The sequence below is a fragment of the Phaethon aethereus genome (assembly GCF_964289735.1).
Source record: "Phaethon aethereus genome assembly, chromosome: 18".
Classification (NCBI taxonomy): Eukaryota; Metazoa; Chordata; class Aves; order Phaethontiformes; family Phaethontidae; genus Phaethon; species Phaethon aethereus.
The window spans coordinates 4,679,813-4,697,882 of NC_138594.1; the positions used below are offsets into that span (position 1 = coordinate 4,679,813).

General features: G+C 39.1%; 1 protein-coding gene across 1 annotated transcript in view; it reads right to left on the reverse strand.

Annotated features, from left to right (window-relative positions):
• Positions 1–7,266: 7,266 nt before the first annotated feature.
• Positions 7,267–18,070, reverse strand: part of FOXK2 (forkhead box K2) — a gene marked incomplete at its 3' end in the record, with an annotated part of 46,337 nt that continues 35,533 nt past the window's right edge. Inside the window, exons 3-9 of the mRNA XM_082008034.1 lie at positions 17,085–17,232; positions 16,502–16,648; positions 13,374–13,567; positions 12,350–12,525; positions 11,016–11,312; positions 10,560–10,769; positions 7,267–7,463 (exon numbers count right to left, since the gene is read on the reverse strand). Coding sequence (XP_081864160.1) covers positions 7,267–7,463; positions 10,560–10,769; positions 11,016–11,312; positions 12,350–12,525; positions 13,374–13,567; positions 16,502–16,648; positions 17,085–17,232 — 1,369 coding nt within the window. The remainder of the gene's footprint in view (positions 7,464–10,559; positions 10,770–11,015; positions 11,313–12,349; positions 12,526–13,373; positions 13,568–16,501; positions 16,649–17,084; positions 17,233–18,070) is intronic.

Genomic DNA, 18,070 nt, shown 5'->3' on the forward strand with positions numbered 1-18,070 from the left:
AGATGCTGTTGGCCTAGGGACAGTTAGGTTAGACTAAACCAACTGACTTGTAAACTCTTTCCCCCAATGGCAATTAATACTTACTGCTGAACTAAGGCGCTAGAAACTGGAATAGACACAAGCTCTCCGTTCATCGCACTAAATACCTGGGGCAGGGAAGTCTTGCTCTTCTGAAATTTAATTTCACAGACGCTTCAACTCTGACATGCCCTTTCACTCTAAGACTGTTTAGCTGCAAACTCTTAACTTTGACAAGTTTCTTTTAGAGTCACATAACGTACTAAGGACTAACTTCTACGCAGATTTTGATGTCAAGGTTGCATGTTGCTTTTATGTGTATTTAATCACAGAAATTGTTTTGCACACTTATTTGTAATATGTTATTTCTTTTAAATAAAAGTGACTAATTTTGCTGTATTCACTGATGCTCAAAGCCAGAGTTCCTACTGCCACAGCTTTGGGGGAATAAGGATGTAACTGCGGAAATAGTGGTGGTGGCTGATGGACAAAATTTGAAGTGTGCTGCCTGTACCACGTAAACCAAAACAAGTCCAACTTTCAGTGCAAACCAGTTCCTGTTCAGCACTGCTGCTGGGCCAGAGCCTCTTACCTTTGAGCAGCTGCAGTAGTGGAAAGTGCTGTCTCTGAGGAGAAGGGTGTGTGCAGGAAAGCATTACGTTCTCCAAGGATGATTTAATCCCTGCTGCTGGTGCAGTTGTAAGCTGTTGATGATCCAGTCAGCTGCACTCACTTTAAATAGCAAGGAAACTGCTTTAACTTAAACCATGAAGCCTTCTGCAGAGTGTTTTGAAGGTTTTCCATATCTTAATCTGCTGAAGCACCATCCCTCTGTCCTCCCATTAAAGTTCTCCTACAGTTGATCAGAGAGACTGAGTGTAGTTTTTCGCAAGAACGAAAACTAACAAACACTCCCTACAGGCACAGACAAGAGTAACTTGGACGAACCCTGGAACCCCTTCATACATACCTAGATTTAATCCCAAATTCCTCCTTCTGGTACTACTTGCACATCCTTATCTTTAAGTATATAGGCTATTTTACAGGGATCCAAAATTAGGTAAAAGAATGAGTGTTCCCACCTGGTGTTGGTTCCAGGTTGCTCTGCCAGTATTTCATCTCATCACTTTCTCCTGTGCTGCATCATGTAGGTAATTTTAACCAAAATGTGCATTAAGTGGGATAGTGGATAAACATACCTCTGCGATAAATGGAATAGTATTTTAGTTAGTCACTTTTTAAAAAAAAATAAATAGTACTTTAAGTATTAGATAGACCACGTGGCCACTGTGTTGATTTATTCATGATACTGTGTTGCTGCAGCATCCAGTTACGCTGTGGAGCTCAGAACCAAGACTGGCAACAGCCCCCCGGTTCTGGGCCTCGCACAAGGACGCTGCTTTCCTCAGAGAGGGGCAGGTGCTTGGCAGAAGGCAGAATAAGCAACCAGTCGAACATGCCCCTGCTCTACATGAGGCTGCTGAGTAAACTTTTATGTGACAAAAGAGGATTAAATAGATTTTAGACTGTCAAGTTGTTATCTTAGGATGAGTACTACAGTCCAGAGGCCCAATAGCATTTATTTAAGTACAGTCATCTGAACTCTTCGCTAGAAACACGTGGCCTTGGGAGACAGCCCTGCTCAACAGAGCACCCCGCTGCCTGGAAGGGTAACAGGCCAGTGGTGCAGCCTGCACTAATCTACGACGAAACGGACAAATTTGCACAGTAAGTCTGAAACATGACTATTCCTGGAAAACAACGTATTTCCACCAGCATCAGCCATTTAAGTTATATGGATTATTAATTTCTTTTGTATTTAGAAATAACTAAACGCCTTCGCTCCCCCTGTTTTGCTGTCTCTTTCCACAGCACCTGTGTCACAGTTGGAAATCCTGACAGGAAAAGTGGAAGATTAGCCAGTGCAAGAAAGTCAATGGTGTAATCCCAGGTATTTGCCAGCAGGAGTCACAGAATATGAGCATTTCCTTCAGAACCGCTAAGTAGTCACATTAAAGTAGAAAACACAAGATTAATCAGTACAGTTAGAAAACACAAGCCACAAGACTACTTCTTGTATACATAGGCCAAAAGGCCTGTGGCAGACGCTGCTGACCTAAATGCAAAGGCTACAGAGTAACGTGCGCTTCAGAAGGACAGCCTTGTTTTGGAGTCACATGCTGGTGAATCCACCTCTTTTTTTATTAAGCCATTTCAATGCCCCCATTTTCCTGCCCTTTTTTTTCCTTCTTCCCCAAAGGTTGCATCTGTTTAAACAAGCCAATGACTGTAAGAGATCTGCAGAACTTCACACAATAGCCCATTCTTTTTGTTAAAGGAATAGGTTATGCTCTTTCAGCTTCACATATTCCAGCCCTTTACAGCAGTTTCGTAGCCCTCTGATTTCTCCCCAACTCTTGAAAGCAATGACATGAAAACCAGACCCAGCATTCTAGTCAGTTTTTCAGGTATTGCAGACAAAAGTGTTTTTCCAACTCCGATGAGAAACAAAAAGAACGTCACTAATGCACAGAGAGGATCAGAAACCAAACCGCCATTAATGAAAATTACTCCAGGAAGTCCACATCTCTCTAAACTTATTAAAAAAACACAATACTCTCTCTGTCAGTATTGATGGTCTGTGCTAAATTAACACATTTATGGCCAACATTTTTTTCAGAATCAAATCACTGAACCAATGCAAATCTCTGGCTACATACCTGCGATCAGCCCCAAATGCTAACACAACTTCTAGAAGAGTGAGACTCTGATACAAAAACTGGTTCTTAATTCAAAGTCTGGCTTGATTAATAGCTAGGAAAGAAAACCAGTAAAAGCAGAAGCAAAGCTTGTTTTCACCTGCCAGTCCATAAAAAAGATGAAGAAGAACCCGATAGTTAAAAGCAACCCGTGCACTTACTAACTTCAGGCATTCCCTTTATTAATTAATTTTGTGTCAGGCACAATGTAGTATTCTTGGTAGGAATGTTAACTCCATAGTTAAGACACGTGTATAGAAAGAGGTCAATAAGGTTAGTAGAAAGCAGCACTCAATTTACTGTAAATGAGATTTTTTTTTTTGTAAATAAATACCTATCACACATCTATAAAATCACAACTATATAACATGACATGCTATATAAAAATCACAACTCGACCTGTCTTAATGACTACTAACCATTCAGAATTCACCTTTTGGGGGAAATGAAATCAAGATACAAAACATAGATCCGAACGCAGATTGTTGAAACTGCAAGTTCCACTTCTAGATTTAACCAATTGGAAAAAAACACGACTTTAAAATGAACGCATATTGTAACAGCCGTGCAAATAAAGGCAAAGTCTTCCCAGCTGTGCCTCCTGCACAGCAATCTGTACTGTGAAGTGGTTTACAAGGCAAAAGTGCTTTTCTATCTTTTGGCATTAGCATGGTACAGGTATTTACCTAAATCAGCACAATAAAAAAATGACATTATAGAGAGTGCTGCCATTGTGGTAAATACGTTGCAATGTGGGCAGGGGGGAGGCAGCAGCTCAGAACTGAGACTAACCACACCGATTAGAAAGAATGAGAGTCTTTCACACCGCTCCGTCCCCAGTCCCCTCTCCATTTTGAAGACTGCATCACTTTGCTGGGTCGTACGATACCCTCCAGCTGCTGTTACAATGGCCAGCGCGAAGGCGGAACTCTCGTGTCCAAAGGCGAGATTACCCCGCTGCCCCTTCCCAAACCTGCCGGGATCTAGGGCCACTGCGACACGCAGCTGGATCAAAAACAAAGCTGGCCTAAGGACGGGGAGCGGCATCTCATGCAAGGAGGACAGAACACACTGGCAGCGGAGATGAACACTTCTGTCCTAGAAGCAAACGCACACTTAGGGGAGGGACAAGGGCATGGACATGTTGGAGTGGGTCCAGAAGACGCCACAAAGACAATCAGTGGGACAGAACAGCTCTGCTGGGAGGACAGGCTGGGAGAGCTGGGGGGGTTCAGCCTGGAGCAGAGAAGGCTCCAGGGAGACCTTCCTGCAGCTGCCAAGGGTGAGAGGGGGCTTAGAAGAAAGATGGGGACAGAGTGTTTAGCAGGGCCTGTTGCGACAGGACAAGGGGTAACGGTTTTAAACTAGAAGAGGGCAGATTTAGACTAGATACAAGTAAGGAATTTTTGACAGAGGGTGGTGAAACCCTGGCACAAGTTGCCCAGAGAAGCTGTGGATGCCCCATCCCTGGAAGTGTTCAAGGCCAGGCTGGACGGGGCTCTGAGCACCCTGGCCTAGTGGAAGATGTCCCTGCCCATGGTGGGGGTGGCGTAGTGAAATGAGAAGATCTTTAAAGTCCCTTCCAACCCAAACCATTCCATCAGTCTATGATTAGGCCTTGCAAATGTTTGAATTCTGAGTCTTTTTCAGAGTAATTTCAAAGATCACACAAAAGCTGACTCTTAGCAGAAAGAACACTGAACAGGCAGCCTAGAAGGAGCAAAAGGAAATAATAGCATGCATCATAAAACACAAAAGTTAAGTGGAAAGGTTACATCATTTCCTAAAGAGAGGTCAAATCTCTACGTACATGAATCACCTGAAGAAATTTTGCATTTGCAAAAGAAAAATCATATTGACCGTAGGAGTCCAGGATGATTGGCACGTAAGACCAATTTAAGAAAGGTCATGAGCATCGCCTGGGAAGCAGCGTCACAGGAGTCTCATTCCGCCTTCGCTATTTTGCAGTAACCATCACTGTATTAATAGTGGGAAGCACATAAATACATGGTCAAACCAGGGAACAGTTCTGTTTCAACAACCCAATGACTCAATTTAGTAAGGCCTGACATTAGTCAAAAGCCCTGGAGATGATCCTGTATGAGCATTCTTCAGCATCCCCAGAAGCATGGTAAGCATACGTTGTATTTATGTAAGACCGTAAGCAGTTTTCTCGCATCGCACAGCTTTTTCAAAGCGTTTATCCACCTGAACGAAGGCGTCTTCTTGCGCCAAATGCTACAGGCACCAAAAAGTGTAAAACACCACCACGATACAGAGTCAGGACTTGGACCATCTTCTCATCGCCTCCTCTGCCCAGGAGGACATGATGTACAGCTTGCCTACCATTGACCCACAGCAAGGATCACCTTGGCTTGTTTGGTCTGATACCGCTTCCTGTGGCACTGCCAACATAAACTGGATTAATCAACCGAAAATATACATAAATATTCCAAGCACACTTGTTGAGTAATTTCAACTTAGTTAATTTGCTGAATAAAATTTAATTTTATTTAAAAAAATCTTATACACTATTATTCACCTAGCCCTAGTTGTGAACAGATTCTCACTTCTGAAAATAAACCACATTCTAGTGAATTCATTCAACACCAAATTAAATTACTAGTACTGGATTTTTTTTCTTTAAAAAAGTATGTTAAAACTTTACTTTTTTATTTTTAAAACCTCTAAAGAAAATGTTGCAATTTTACAGAAATGTTTCTTTTCAGGTTATGCCTTTTTTTAAATGCCTGTTATAAATTCAGCTTGTGTAGAGTTTTTTTTCATAGTTTTTTAATATGCATTATCTGCAGAGACATTGTAACAGTTCCATTTTGTGGATGAACACAAAACTTGTACAGATTTCTCATATTTGGTCTTTAGGTAAATAGTTCCCAAAAGCTGCCTAAATAAACCACTCCAAACTGTTCAGTCCACCATGAAAATACAGTTTTTCCTTTTGTAGTGGAAAAGGAAATATAAATAATGCATCATTATTACAGAAAAATGACAAAAATCAGGTTCAAATTAAGCCAGCTATCTAGCTTTCACTCACCTTACTGCATGAGGAAATAAGACATTATGTGAATTAAAGACTGAACAGCAGCCTTACGTTTAAATTTAATTTTGAAATGTAAAGTGGAATCTATTACCACAATTAAAGTGAGAAATTACCAATACATTTTAAAATGTTCAACTGCAGAACACACACTTAAAAAAAATTATTATAATAATACGGTAGCCACTGTTAGAAAACCACAACAGCTACTCTTAATGGAGACCCCAAAAGGTCAGTGTATGACATCAAAAGTGTTACGGAGAAACTGGTCAGATTAATTTCTACTGAATGGGTGCTTAAGCTTAAAAATATCGAATATACCTCTGACAAGATAATTTTACTCTCTTTTTAAAAGGACTTGTGATAAAGAATTTTATCTTTCTAAACGAAGAACAGTCTGTTATCTTAAACATACACAATATTAAGCGAGACTCTTGTTTTACTTTAGACTGGAAAAATATGCCAGGGACAGTCAAAGTCAACACAAAGTAACAAACAGCAAAAGGTAGCAGAAAGAGAAACAGATAAGTGCAGCTCTGGTCAAATTCATAGCAGTTCTTTACGTCAGTTAACGGCTCATTTACATTGTAATTTCTAATCAGTTACATGCAAGCCCAAAGAAGCATTTGATCACTACACATGGTAATAAAATTTGATTAAATTTATCAGGCAACTGCTAAAATATGAAAATTTGCAGATGTAATAAAGTAGCTTTATCTGAACTTTAACAGGACAGACAAAAGTAAATCATTCCATTGGTTAAAAAAACCCTACATTCAGTTTTTTACCAAACGAAATTTCACATGAAAAGTATTGTGTGATTCCAAAGTTTCCGGAGTAGAAATGGAGTGATTTGAAATGTCAAAGACCCCATTATTTTGCAAAGAAATGAAAATACACCTCAAAAGTTTCTAATTCCACATGTGAACAACAAAATACTGCATATCTACCAACAACTGCATCGGGTAGGTCATTATGAAAGGCTAGCTGCCAAGATGTAGGAAATGGCTCCTTGCCTCTGTTCCCTTTAAGGAATATACAATCGTTTGAAACCAGTTCACACTAAGCGCTTATCATGCTGCCGTTACACTGAGATACTCAGTCCTTAAAATAATCTGATAAAGATTTTTTTAAAGCTGCAGCCCTCCCCAACACTGTATTTCTCAGTGTACACAGTTCAGTAGGGGGCAGGGAGGAGCGGGGGTCACAGCCTCTGGAACAAGATGTTTTGCAGTTTGACTTTAAATTACCAAGTTTTAAGGCCACCTGTGTTGGGTTTTTTTCAGTGCTGAAAGTTGAAGTCTGATCACAGGGCCCCTTTCCCCACTGCGTGAGAACATGTTCCAACATTTTAGGTGTTATATTTAAGTGTCTCCTTTTGGCACCACGGAGTTTATTTAAAAAACAAAAAAAGAAAACTCCCCTAAGTTTCTAGTTCTGGCTGCCTTTATCACTCACTGCCACAGACGGGGTGTCCACGTTAACAGCTATGACTATGCTCTCTCCATCTTCTGTTTTGATACGTTTGAGTTCCTGCTGTTCTGACTGGTCTCCATTCTGGCGCTTTGTTGGAAGAGATGCCGATGCGGATGCATGGGTTGCTAACATATGCAAAGGACTCGCAGCAGCTGTAAAAAGAGATCAGAAAATTCAGCACCCTGATCTTTGTCAAAACAGATGATACTGAAAGCAACCTTGCATCTTTATTAAAATGAAGAATTCCTTTATTTGTACTACATGGGGTATTAGCAATCCCAGTTGAGATTCAGGTCTAGTAGTTTAGTCTTTGTACAGACCTGAAAGGCATTTTCCCAAATAACTCAACACTCATGCAGATTTGGACAAAGGTGGGAGAACGGGGAAGTATCTCCGTTTTGTCAATGGGGAGCTGAAGGCAGAGAAAGATTACATGACTGAAAGCCATGTAATCTACACTGTAATTTGTGACCAAGCAGGGAAGCGAATTCAAAATCCCCTTTCAGGAGGTTCTGGCCATGCCTACAGATCCCTGCAGAATGCATTACTTAGCCTGGAAGGAGAGCACCACCATGTCATGTTCACCTGTGGCTGTAAGAAAAGCTATGCAATTCACACAGCCACGAGATGCAGATGACTCAAGTCCGCTTGAGTAATTCTGCTTTTACCAGTAATGAGGCATTTACCCACAACATAAGGAAAAAGCAGTGCTTTAACAAGTAGTAGTATCGAGAAATGACATACTTGATTAGATTCAAGTGCACAACTGAGTTAGATAAAAATCTTGAATAGGATGTTTGAACTGTATGCATTTCTGTTGATCTTTCTCATTCCACAGAAGAGACAGTACAAGTCATCATTAAAGGGCAAGTACAGTCCTTTAAACCTTGAGACACCCAAAACTTCCTTCCCTCTACTTGTTAGCAGTCCATTTCTCAGCATCAACCCTGACTTGAATCAAACCAACAATTCAAATGTCTTTGCAAATAATGCAAAATACTCATTATAAATTTGCTTGTTCATTTCATGAAAGTTGATCTAAACATTATCAACCTGCCTGCTTTTTTTTTTTTCCCCCTACATATTCCCTGCTAGTGGAGCTTAAACATGAATTCCGTAAGGAATTATTTGCTAAACTTGTTATATTTGTTCTTAGTAAGCTATCCTAGAGGATACCTGGAATATCGCTTCTGCATGTGACCAAGCTGTTCTGTACTTAGTACCTCCTCGTAAAACAAATAGTTCAGAGAATATTTATCTGGCACAAAAAGCTTCACTGCACAATAATTTGCTCGTGTACCTCAAGTCATTCACCTGCTATTAGAAAAGCTATTCCCTGTACAACTTCCGAATAGATGCCATAGAGATAGTTACTTCTGAATAAAATGCCTTACTGCAAATTTATTGTTATTTAAATAAAAACAAGAAGTTTACCCCTCATCTTCAAACACGCATTAAGACTACTACTGCATTATTCACTCTGAGGTCTGTTTAATACTGGCTGCAGGCACAACTGATATGTGGAAGTATGAAATGCACAAAAGAAGAATGATTGAAATCTACACTGAAAGTAAAAATAAAGACTATCTTGTTGCATAATTTTATTCTGCAGTAAGACACCCGAATTTATTCTGGACTTCACAGCTTTCAGTTAGACTGACACGTAGTATAAAGTGCTGACAAACTGTTTTGTTGAGAGTACGATCCAAAAGCACCTTCTTACTACAAATATAAAATGTTAGAAGAATAGTAGTTGCTCTGGATTTCTTCGCTTTCAGATTGCACAAATCTTCTTTCTCCAAAAACACACACACATATATACAAATATGTGTGTTTAAATACAGTTGTACGCATGTGAACACAGACGTATCAACATGTATGCGTGTGAATGCAGACGCATTTGTAGACACATACAAACAAATCTGTATTTCTGTAGGCTTAGTTCCCCCTTCAGATGCTTTGCCTGAGAATTACCTGGTTTCTTGCTGGTTTAGGATTTACTGCAACAGAGAGACCAGGACCTGGAATACACCTCACTTGCTGTTCAAAATGTGAACATCTCATTCGGTATTTAAGCCTAAGAACCTCAGAATGAAAACTCTCATCACTGCAAGCGCACCCCTATCACACAGTGAAATAGTGAGAAGCACCACAATTCTACTCCTACATTCAGTCACATTTCTTAAAAATGCCTAGCAGCCATTAGGCTTCCCTACCAAGGAAAACATGTTGAAAACAGTCGAGTTTTCAGAGTCTAGGAAAAAGGCAAAAAGAACTATTTCTTCATTTTAAAAAACAACTTTTCAGTATATTCCACATGACTCTCGGCTCAATTCATACATCCCCTTCTGACAAAAGAAGTGCATATTTAGTCTGACAGCGACTGCTTTTGCTTTACTTAAGGTGGAAATGAAGTGGAAGCCAACAGAACACTGACCTATAAATGTCAGTGACAGAAGAAGGAAAAAGGACACTAAGCAGATTATTCACTCCATTAGAAAGACTTTAGAGCAGAAATGCATGTAATAAATTGATATGATAGCCTAAAACTATTTCTGCAAACATATTTTATGACAACAAAGCTACCTCAGTATCAGATAACATCTCAAAGTGAAACTGTTAAAACAAGCTGTATGCACCTGCAAAGCAAACCAAAACTGAACGTTCTGTGAACAAGTGTGAATATATGAAAATTGTGAAAAAGTACTGCTACCCACTCAAGACTGCTGAGTCTGAGAGGGGAAAGATAGTATTCAGACAAGAAGAATCTCAAAATTTTACCGAATTTTTGTCATTTTTAGTACAGGTTCAGTAAAAACAGAATTAAAAGTAACAGTTCAAAAAGCCAACCCACAAGCAAGTTCTGTCTTGTTTTCCTGATGGTTGGTTCTTGACAAATCATCTGGGGAGCAGTTATCAATTTAATGGCACTGTTTTAGAGGAATTTCTTTTAAAACTTGTTTATATCCTAGCTTTAATGAGGAGGGAGGATGGTTTGTCACCACTAAGTACACCCCTATAATGACCACAAAGAGAATAAATTCAGGTAATCATCAACGAAGAGGAACACTGGTTCTTACCAACAGGCAGGGAACAATCCCTTACAAATCTGTAATCTACATTTTTTGTAGAACTTAGTTTTCAGTGTAACTACGGAAGACATGAGAACAGAATTCAAAAATTCAGCACTGGTCACTCTGAGGTTTTAACACATAGAAAGCAAGAGAACACCCTGACGCAGTACGTACCAGCGTTGCCCTGTCCTTGTATCGCAGTGGTGATAGGTACTATGTGCGTTCCGTTCTGCGTTACAGTTTTTATTGGTAGCTGGTGTTGACCTAGAGGTGCCTGTTGCACTATAGTAACTGTCTGTAAGGGTGTGGTCTGAGATGTCTGAATGATACGACTAGCAGCTCCTATTGTAGCATGACTAATAGCAGGTATAGGCTCCACTTTAACTGAAAAACAGAAGATAAAACGTTGTTACAAACAAGAAAGTGTTAAAGAGCCATTTGCTTTCACTCAGTCAACCCTCAGCGAAAAGGTATGCAGTTTTATTACTAGCTCCAACGTATCTGAGAAATTATGATGCAGAAATCTTCAGTTTTAGCCGAACATTTCAAGTGTTCATCTGGAAGCAAGTTTCAAATAATAATCCTTCTGTATAAAGAGCTAGCAAAACAACTAACCCTACAGGTTCTCACCTTTTACTTCCTTGTGGTCTCCGTTCTCTTGAGGTTCTACCTTGGGCTGGGTTACCATTGCAGCTTGCGTGACTACTGCCTGTCCAGCTACAGTGTAAGTGTTTGCTGGTGCTAATCCAGTCACGTTTGTGACAGACACAGCTGGTATCTGGTGGACAACATGCACCGTCTGAACTACAGGCTGCTGGGATGTTGATGTTGTCACAGGAGTTGCAACAGTGTAGGTGACAGGTTTAATAGTTTGTGGTAGCTGCCGTTGTACAGTAATTAAAACTGGTTGGCTAGATAGAGGTGATCCTACCAAGAAAAAGACAAAAATTAGGCTGCCAATTTTAATTATTTCTTTTAAGCCAGATATTCCTTTAAACTTAACACTAAAGCCTCAGAGGACTAACGACTCCCTTCACTAATGCCTGAATGATCCAAAAGATAAAACGGGACAATGAAGATTATGACACATGGCTATTCCAAGCCACATATTCAAGGTAAGCACTGTACTGGCTCAGTAAGACCCATACACCATTTGGGAAAAAGCCCTCTCACCTCCCCCCAAATGCAGCTGTATTACCACAGCTAGGTTTAATATTCATTTAGTAAAACTCCCTTCCGTAGACAGGAACATATATGTGCTTCGGGTGTTGGGCGGTGCATGTCTGCATTGACAAAACTCTCAGCTTCCTAGGCTGGGGAAAGCCTGGTATCTCTGCTTAGGACCATGTTTGCCTTTGCCACAGAAAGGCACTGGCACTTCTGTAGTACCAGAATATCACCAAGAAAATGGATGGCAAAAGTATATGAGCTAAGGTAATTAAACAAATACATCCTTAACCCATCATGCCTTATGCTCGCTCTTTTTTTTTAATAGGAAAATTCTTATCATGCAAATTTATTCCTTCCCTCTTTATCCTTTCAATTCTTCTCATCCTCACCTTTGAAAGGATGACATGACCACAGATGTGTGCAAGAAATTTGCTTATTTCTTTAGGTTACATGTGTTACAGTTTTGTTTGGGTTTTTTTCCTGAACCAGAAAGAATACATTTTGAAAGGAAGTGACAACTGTTAGAAGAGAGTAGAGTCGTATAAAGGACAGAAGCACAAACTCTGCTTCGTACCAAAGTGATCAAGTGTGCTGGAACAGCACACAGATAACAGTCTGTATGTATGCAAACAGAATTTACCGGGCATGTTCACATGTTTATCAAAGATTTGCTCTAAATGTCAACAAGTTAAATATTTACCCTTTCTTGGATGTACTTGTGAAGTCTTGGTGATATTTATGTAGTAGCCCTCTCCCACCTCCAAGCCCCAAACACTTATTTCAGGATTCCTCACCTGGGGCACTCTGTGCAAATCGCGCTTCTTGTATTACCGCTAGTTTTGGCTGGATAGCGCTAGGCTCAGGTTCCATTGGGACTGGAGATCCTTCCCTGGACAGACTCTCGGGGGTCTGGACTCCACTGGAGTGCGCAGACAACACTCCAGAGTGATTAGGAGAAGCTGGGGCACTTCTGTATTTAAAAATGAAAGCAGCAGCTGATGTGTTTTAACGTCTGAACTGTTAAAGACAGTGACCTTCCTCTAAAGAGACCGTAACACACACTGCCCACAGGAGGGCACCTCTGCCTTCTGGCAGGTACAGTTACAACCCAAAGCAGTTCTCATGATATTTTATAAAGCTTCTGGTAAACAGGGACACAATTTAAAAGCAAATTTCAGGTATAGTTAATGGAGAGGAAGTGGCCGGATGCCTTCTTAGGGAGACTCTCTAAAAAAAAAAAAAAAAATCTGTGAAACGTTTCTACTGGTAAAGAAGAATGAAGAAATCTCAGTCTACAGGGCAAGTAATAAGAGATCTGCACCAGCAGAAAGGCTATAACTTTACAGAGGGAGTAATTTAAACAAACGTTATTTCCCCATCATGAATTCTGCTTGAACATTATCAAACTAAATACACAATTGTCATCTCTAAGTTCAATAAAATGGTAACCGGTATTTGACAGCTTTCTTTGCAAAGTTTTAAAATGCAGTAGATGACAGTTAGAAATTAAAATTATAATTCTGGAGAAAAAAAAAAAAGAAAAAAGAAGAAAAACAACACCAAAGGTACAGCAAGGCTTGCTTACATTAACAATCTGATAGTTACGCAAACGGAGTCAGGTCTTTAACACTAAAAGCAAGCAATAAAGACAAGCCTAGTGTATGGGGCAGCCTCCTAGTAAGTGATACAGAATTCAAATACTGAGTCTGGATGAAATTAAATTACTAAACTTGTGACTGTATCCAGAACTATCAAGTCTGTATCAGCCTGAAGATTAAACAACAGCCATAGTCTTTTTGTTCATCTGTTTTTCCTTACCTAGAAGAGAGTGGTCCCAGAGGGGTTCTAAAGCAAGGTACTCCCCTAGGCCGCCTTTTCCTAAAAGCCTGCTCTATTAATTTGCTTTCAGAGGCAGGGTCTATCCTCCAGAATGAGCCTTTGCCTGGTTCTTCCTGGGAACGTGGTACTTTGATGAAATAACGATTCAGAGAGAGATTGTGACGTATTGAATTCTATGGAACATAAAAAAATATGTAGAATTCATGTAACTTTTCCAAGTCAGAATGTGGCCTACTTGCAGCAGTTCGTATTACAGGAGACTCGGGGTTCAGCTCTTTAATTCCTTAATTCAACATAACTCAGAGCACTACAAAGGCAGTGCCATAAACCTGAAGGACTCTTGCATTTTTCAAATCTTTCCCAACAATTAAAAAACCAGTATGCTAATGTGGCAACAACAGGAATCCCATTTAATTCTCTAATGAGAAACACGGTGATTGCAAACAACTGTTAGAACACTAGAAATACTTGAGCATAATGCAGTGTTAAAAAAAAAAAAAAAAGGAAAAAGAAAAAATTGATGAGTCTTCATATACCACCCTTCCCCAGGTGTCAAAGAAAATGTCAGGTCATTCTAGGAGGCCCAGTAAAATACAGCATATACTGATTCTGATCTTAAGAGATAATCCTGTTACTGTTCCACTATACAGAAAGAAAAGGTTAAATTACACAAGTTCCAAATGCAGTTAGTTTATTGGGAGTTGACCCATAGTCCAGTCTGTCTCAACGAAGGAGCCAAGGATTTAGTGTGTCTAGAAAAACAACAAATGGCAGTAGGTCCTAAAACAGCTTTTCATTACCGCACTCTAGTTCGCACATTGTTTCATCCTCACTTTGCTGTATCACACACAACTCTTTGATCAGAGAAATGTAGAAAACTACTAACACCCTGAAGTGGCTGTATCTATGCCTGGCTTGGCATGCCTTTTTTTTTTTTTTTTTTTTTTAAGATATATAAACCCAAATTCTCTCTATTATCACTGAACAAGAAGAAAATAAAGATAAGCAGACATACTGAAATACTTGGGGGGGGAACAGAGGAAAAATGGAGAAAAAGCTTTACATTAACAAAAGTTCTTCAAAAATTTGCAAAATCAAATGCAAATCCTGCTCAAATGTCTGAGTTCATAACCCTGATGGCAAGTTTGGAAAACTTAAAGCAATGATAACCATGTATGGTTTCTTAAATGCAAACTGATGAAACCAGAAATGGTTCTCCCCTGCCAAAAACTGAAACAGGACTAGAAAGATGCCAAGAACATGTTTATAAATTGTATTTATCTCTCCATATGCTAGAATAAAAGAGTAGATCCAAAAGTACCTGCTAAAATAAGTTCACGAAGAGGAGTCTTCAAGTCCTCAACAAAATGAGACCTTTACATAACAAAGGATATAAATACCTCAATACTATTTATTAAGGTATAGGATTTGGATACTATGCACATGTATGTACTCTGTGTTTTTAGTAATATGTGCATATATAGCCTCAAATATTATTTAAAACATCTATCATGTAAGTGACCCCACCTGTAATCTAATACCTGATGGATAAAAGCTAGCAGAGCTATTCATACATGAGGTATGCCTATTAGTGTTATAGCAGTGCTTTATATGACTAGTGACTGAACAGCATCTAATTTTCAGCTTTTCCAATTCTTTTTATGAATAGATGCTAATTAATTATTCCAGAACATACTGTGTCTGCTGTGTCTATCACCTTGGTTTTGTGAAGTATTACACATCTAAACACATACACTGTTCTAAGGCAGAATTCTTTAACCATGCATTACAATGTATGCGCATGTTTGGTTCCATGCTGCTTACATAAAGCAGCATTATACACAAAGATATTCAAGGTATTTCAGAATAGGAAGCAAAAAGCACACCCACATTTTAAAAACAGAATCTTGCTGCTAAACCAGATCCATTAGTATGACTTCAGCCAGGAGTCTGCATTGTGTGCAAGGGAAGCAAAATTCTTAAGAGACTTCCCAGCCACAACAACAGCTAAGCCCTTTACTGGCCAAACCATAGCAAAATGCTAGGAACAGTTACATTCCGCAGTAACCTTGGAATTCCTCTAAGAGTGATTCAACCTTCATATAGGCCCTATGACAAATAACTGTGTGATTAATATTTAAGAATCTATTCCTCTACTGAGAGGGGACATATTCTTTAGTCTTCGACTTGTACAGCGAGTATTAACATTTCCTCACTTTTCCCCTCCCCCAGTCCCTCCAAATTTTACTTCCCTGAAAATAACTTCAGAGCATGCCTCTGTTGCAGATCATGACTGCACTAAGCAGCAACACAGTGAAACTGATACTCCATGACTGACAGTGCAGTCTGAATGTTACACGGGCAAACTGGCCAGTCCTGCTAATTGTGCTCTTCTGTCCTTTGCTGAAACTAAAAACAGCAGTGAAGGCATTGAACCTTTATGCGCATCTGGAAAGACTATGCCAGACTGATTCATACTTAGTTAGTCATCCTGGCAAATGCTGAGGTTGGTCTTTTTAAAAATGAGAAGAAAGCAGAAATTAATTCTACAGAATTGAAGGGTTTGGTCTAACTCAGTACAGAAACGATTAAATTCACAAATAGACTATGTTGCACAAATAAAAGAGGGCACATACTAGTGCAAGATAACGACAGATAACACACACTTGTTCCTTCATGGTACTGCATCATCAAGATCACTGTTTTCAAATAAAACTGAACTTGTAACTTTTAATATCTTAATTTTATCTCAAGATAACAATACAGATGTTTACACAATTGTAAGTTACAGAACAAAACTACATTCCTAGATAGCATACGTATAGTTAAATCCACAGTGCCAATTGTACTTTTCTTCCCCAAAAGACTGTATGCACCCCTCCTCGAGATTGAGAGAATACCATTCCATGAATAAAGCAATGTTTCAAATATAGAAAAAATGTAAATTGCCTACTTTGTTGCAGAACCTACAATCAGGAAAAAGACAACACACTCATTTGACAAATTCTGTTTGTGAAGGGCTGTTCGGCTCACCAATTGACTTATGACCATTTATAGCTGCTAGTATTACTCACAACTAAAAATAAAATTCCAGAAATCAAATTTACCTGCCAGCCCTTGTCTGCTGTCCTGTAGTATGGATAATTTTTAGTTATGTGCGTATAAATTCCATTTAGTGTAAGCTGCTTATCAGGTGCCATTGTAATTGCTTGTACTATTAACTGTGCATAGGAGTAAGGTGGCTTAGAGTCATCCTGTGTAAGAAAAAGAAAAGTCTGCATCAATAAACTTTAAAGACATACACACCCCTTCCGAAATTGAGAGTTAGAAAACAGTTATCTTCAGGCACTTTTGGACGACCAAAATCTTGAGGCAAAAAAGAAACTAAGACTATTTTGCTCTTCTGATTAGCAGATTTTAAGATAACATTACAAATTTGGAGAAACATACAAAGTAAAGAATTTTCAATAGCCTATAAACAGATACATAACTGAAAATACATACAGACCCTCCCGCAAAGGGAAGAGAGGTCAAGATAAATCTCACATCTATGACAAAAACCTACAATTTTTTTTTAAAGTCTGTAATGTTGAATTGCGACTTAGCACATATACTTTAGCAAACAAAATTTCAGAAGCCTTACATTCACTTAAGATGTAATTTATGGGTTTGTTTTCAAACAATGTTTACCTTTGGGCTATCTCCACCCGATGCTTCCTTGTCATTTTCTGACTGTGAATTGTCAGCCATTAAATGTAGGTCAGATGGTATTACACGACTCATTTTGTACCCTGAAGAGCCTGCACCACGGGGGCTAGATGGGCAGGAATTTGCAGCACTGTAGAGCATAAAAAGAAGATCCTACTATTTTGTTATACAGTATATCACCACATTATGTCTAATCAAAAAGCTCTTATTGCAGAAAAGCCCTCTACCAGAGCTTCTAGACTACAGTTAAGGGTCTGTCAGTATTTCCATTATAAACCTCATCTTCCAAGCCTTTCTAACTCATCCATGGGAATTAAAATCACTGCAGGAAGAAACCCGTCAAATGAAGCTCGGGCTTTCCTCCTCAAAAGAAAAAAGGATTAATGATTTATTAGGTTGTATTATAGTTGTGTAAGATTTGCCAACAGAAAAGTCCACTTTAACTACATAAGCAACCACAAATTTCAAGACACTCATCTGAAACAAGAAACACATCTTGCATGAAATTTCTGCCATATGCTTGTATTCAGTCTGCTCAAAAAATATCCTCTCTCCTGTGCAGTATTTTTGCACATATGAGAAAATACAGTGAGGAAAAAGAAGTTTTGATTCTCATTTAAATCTAAAACAACATTATTTTAAGTGTTTACAGGTATGTGCACATACATACACACACATGTACATGTATAAAAATCATAAGCTTATCTATATATGGGATGCATCAACACTGACTCATCTAGTTTAACACAGTATTAGGCCAACAGAGCAGATACACTGCTACAAAGCAAAAGATAATGCTGAGCAATGAAAGAAGAGGCTCTTGATACCTCACATTTTGCTATCCATCATAGAAAAACAAAGATAAAATTACATGTAATTTCACTGTAACGTCTTTCTAACAGTTGTCCCCCTGCCTTGCACAGTCCATAGGAACCACAGCTGCACCAAGCCTGTTTTCTTCTACAGTT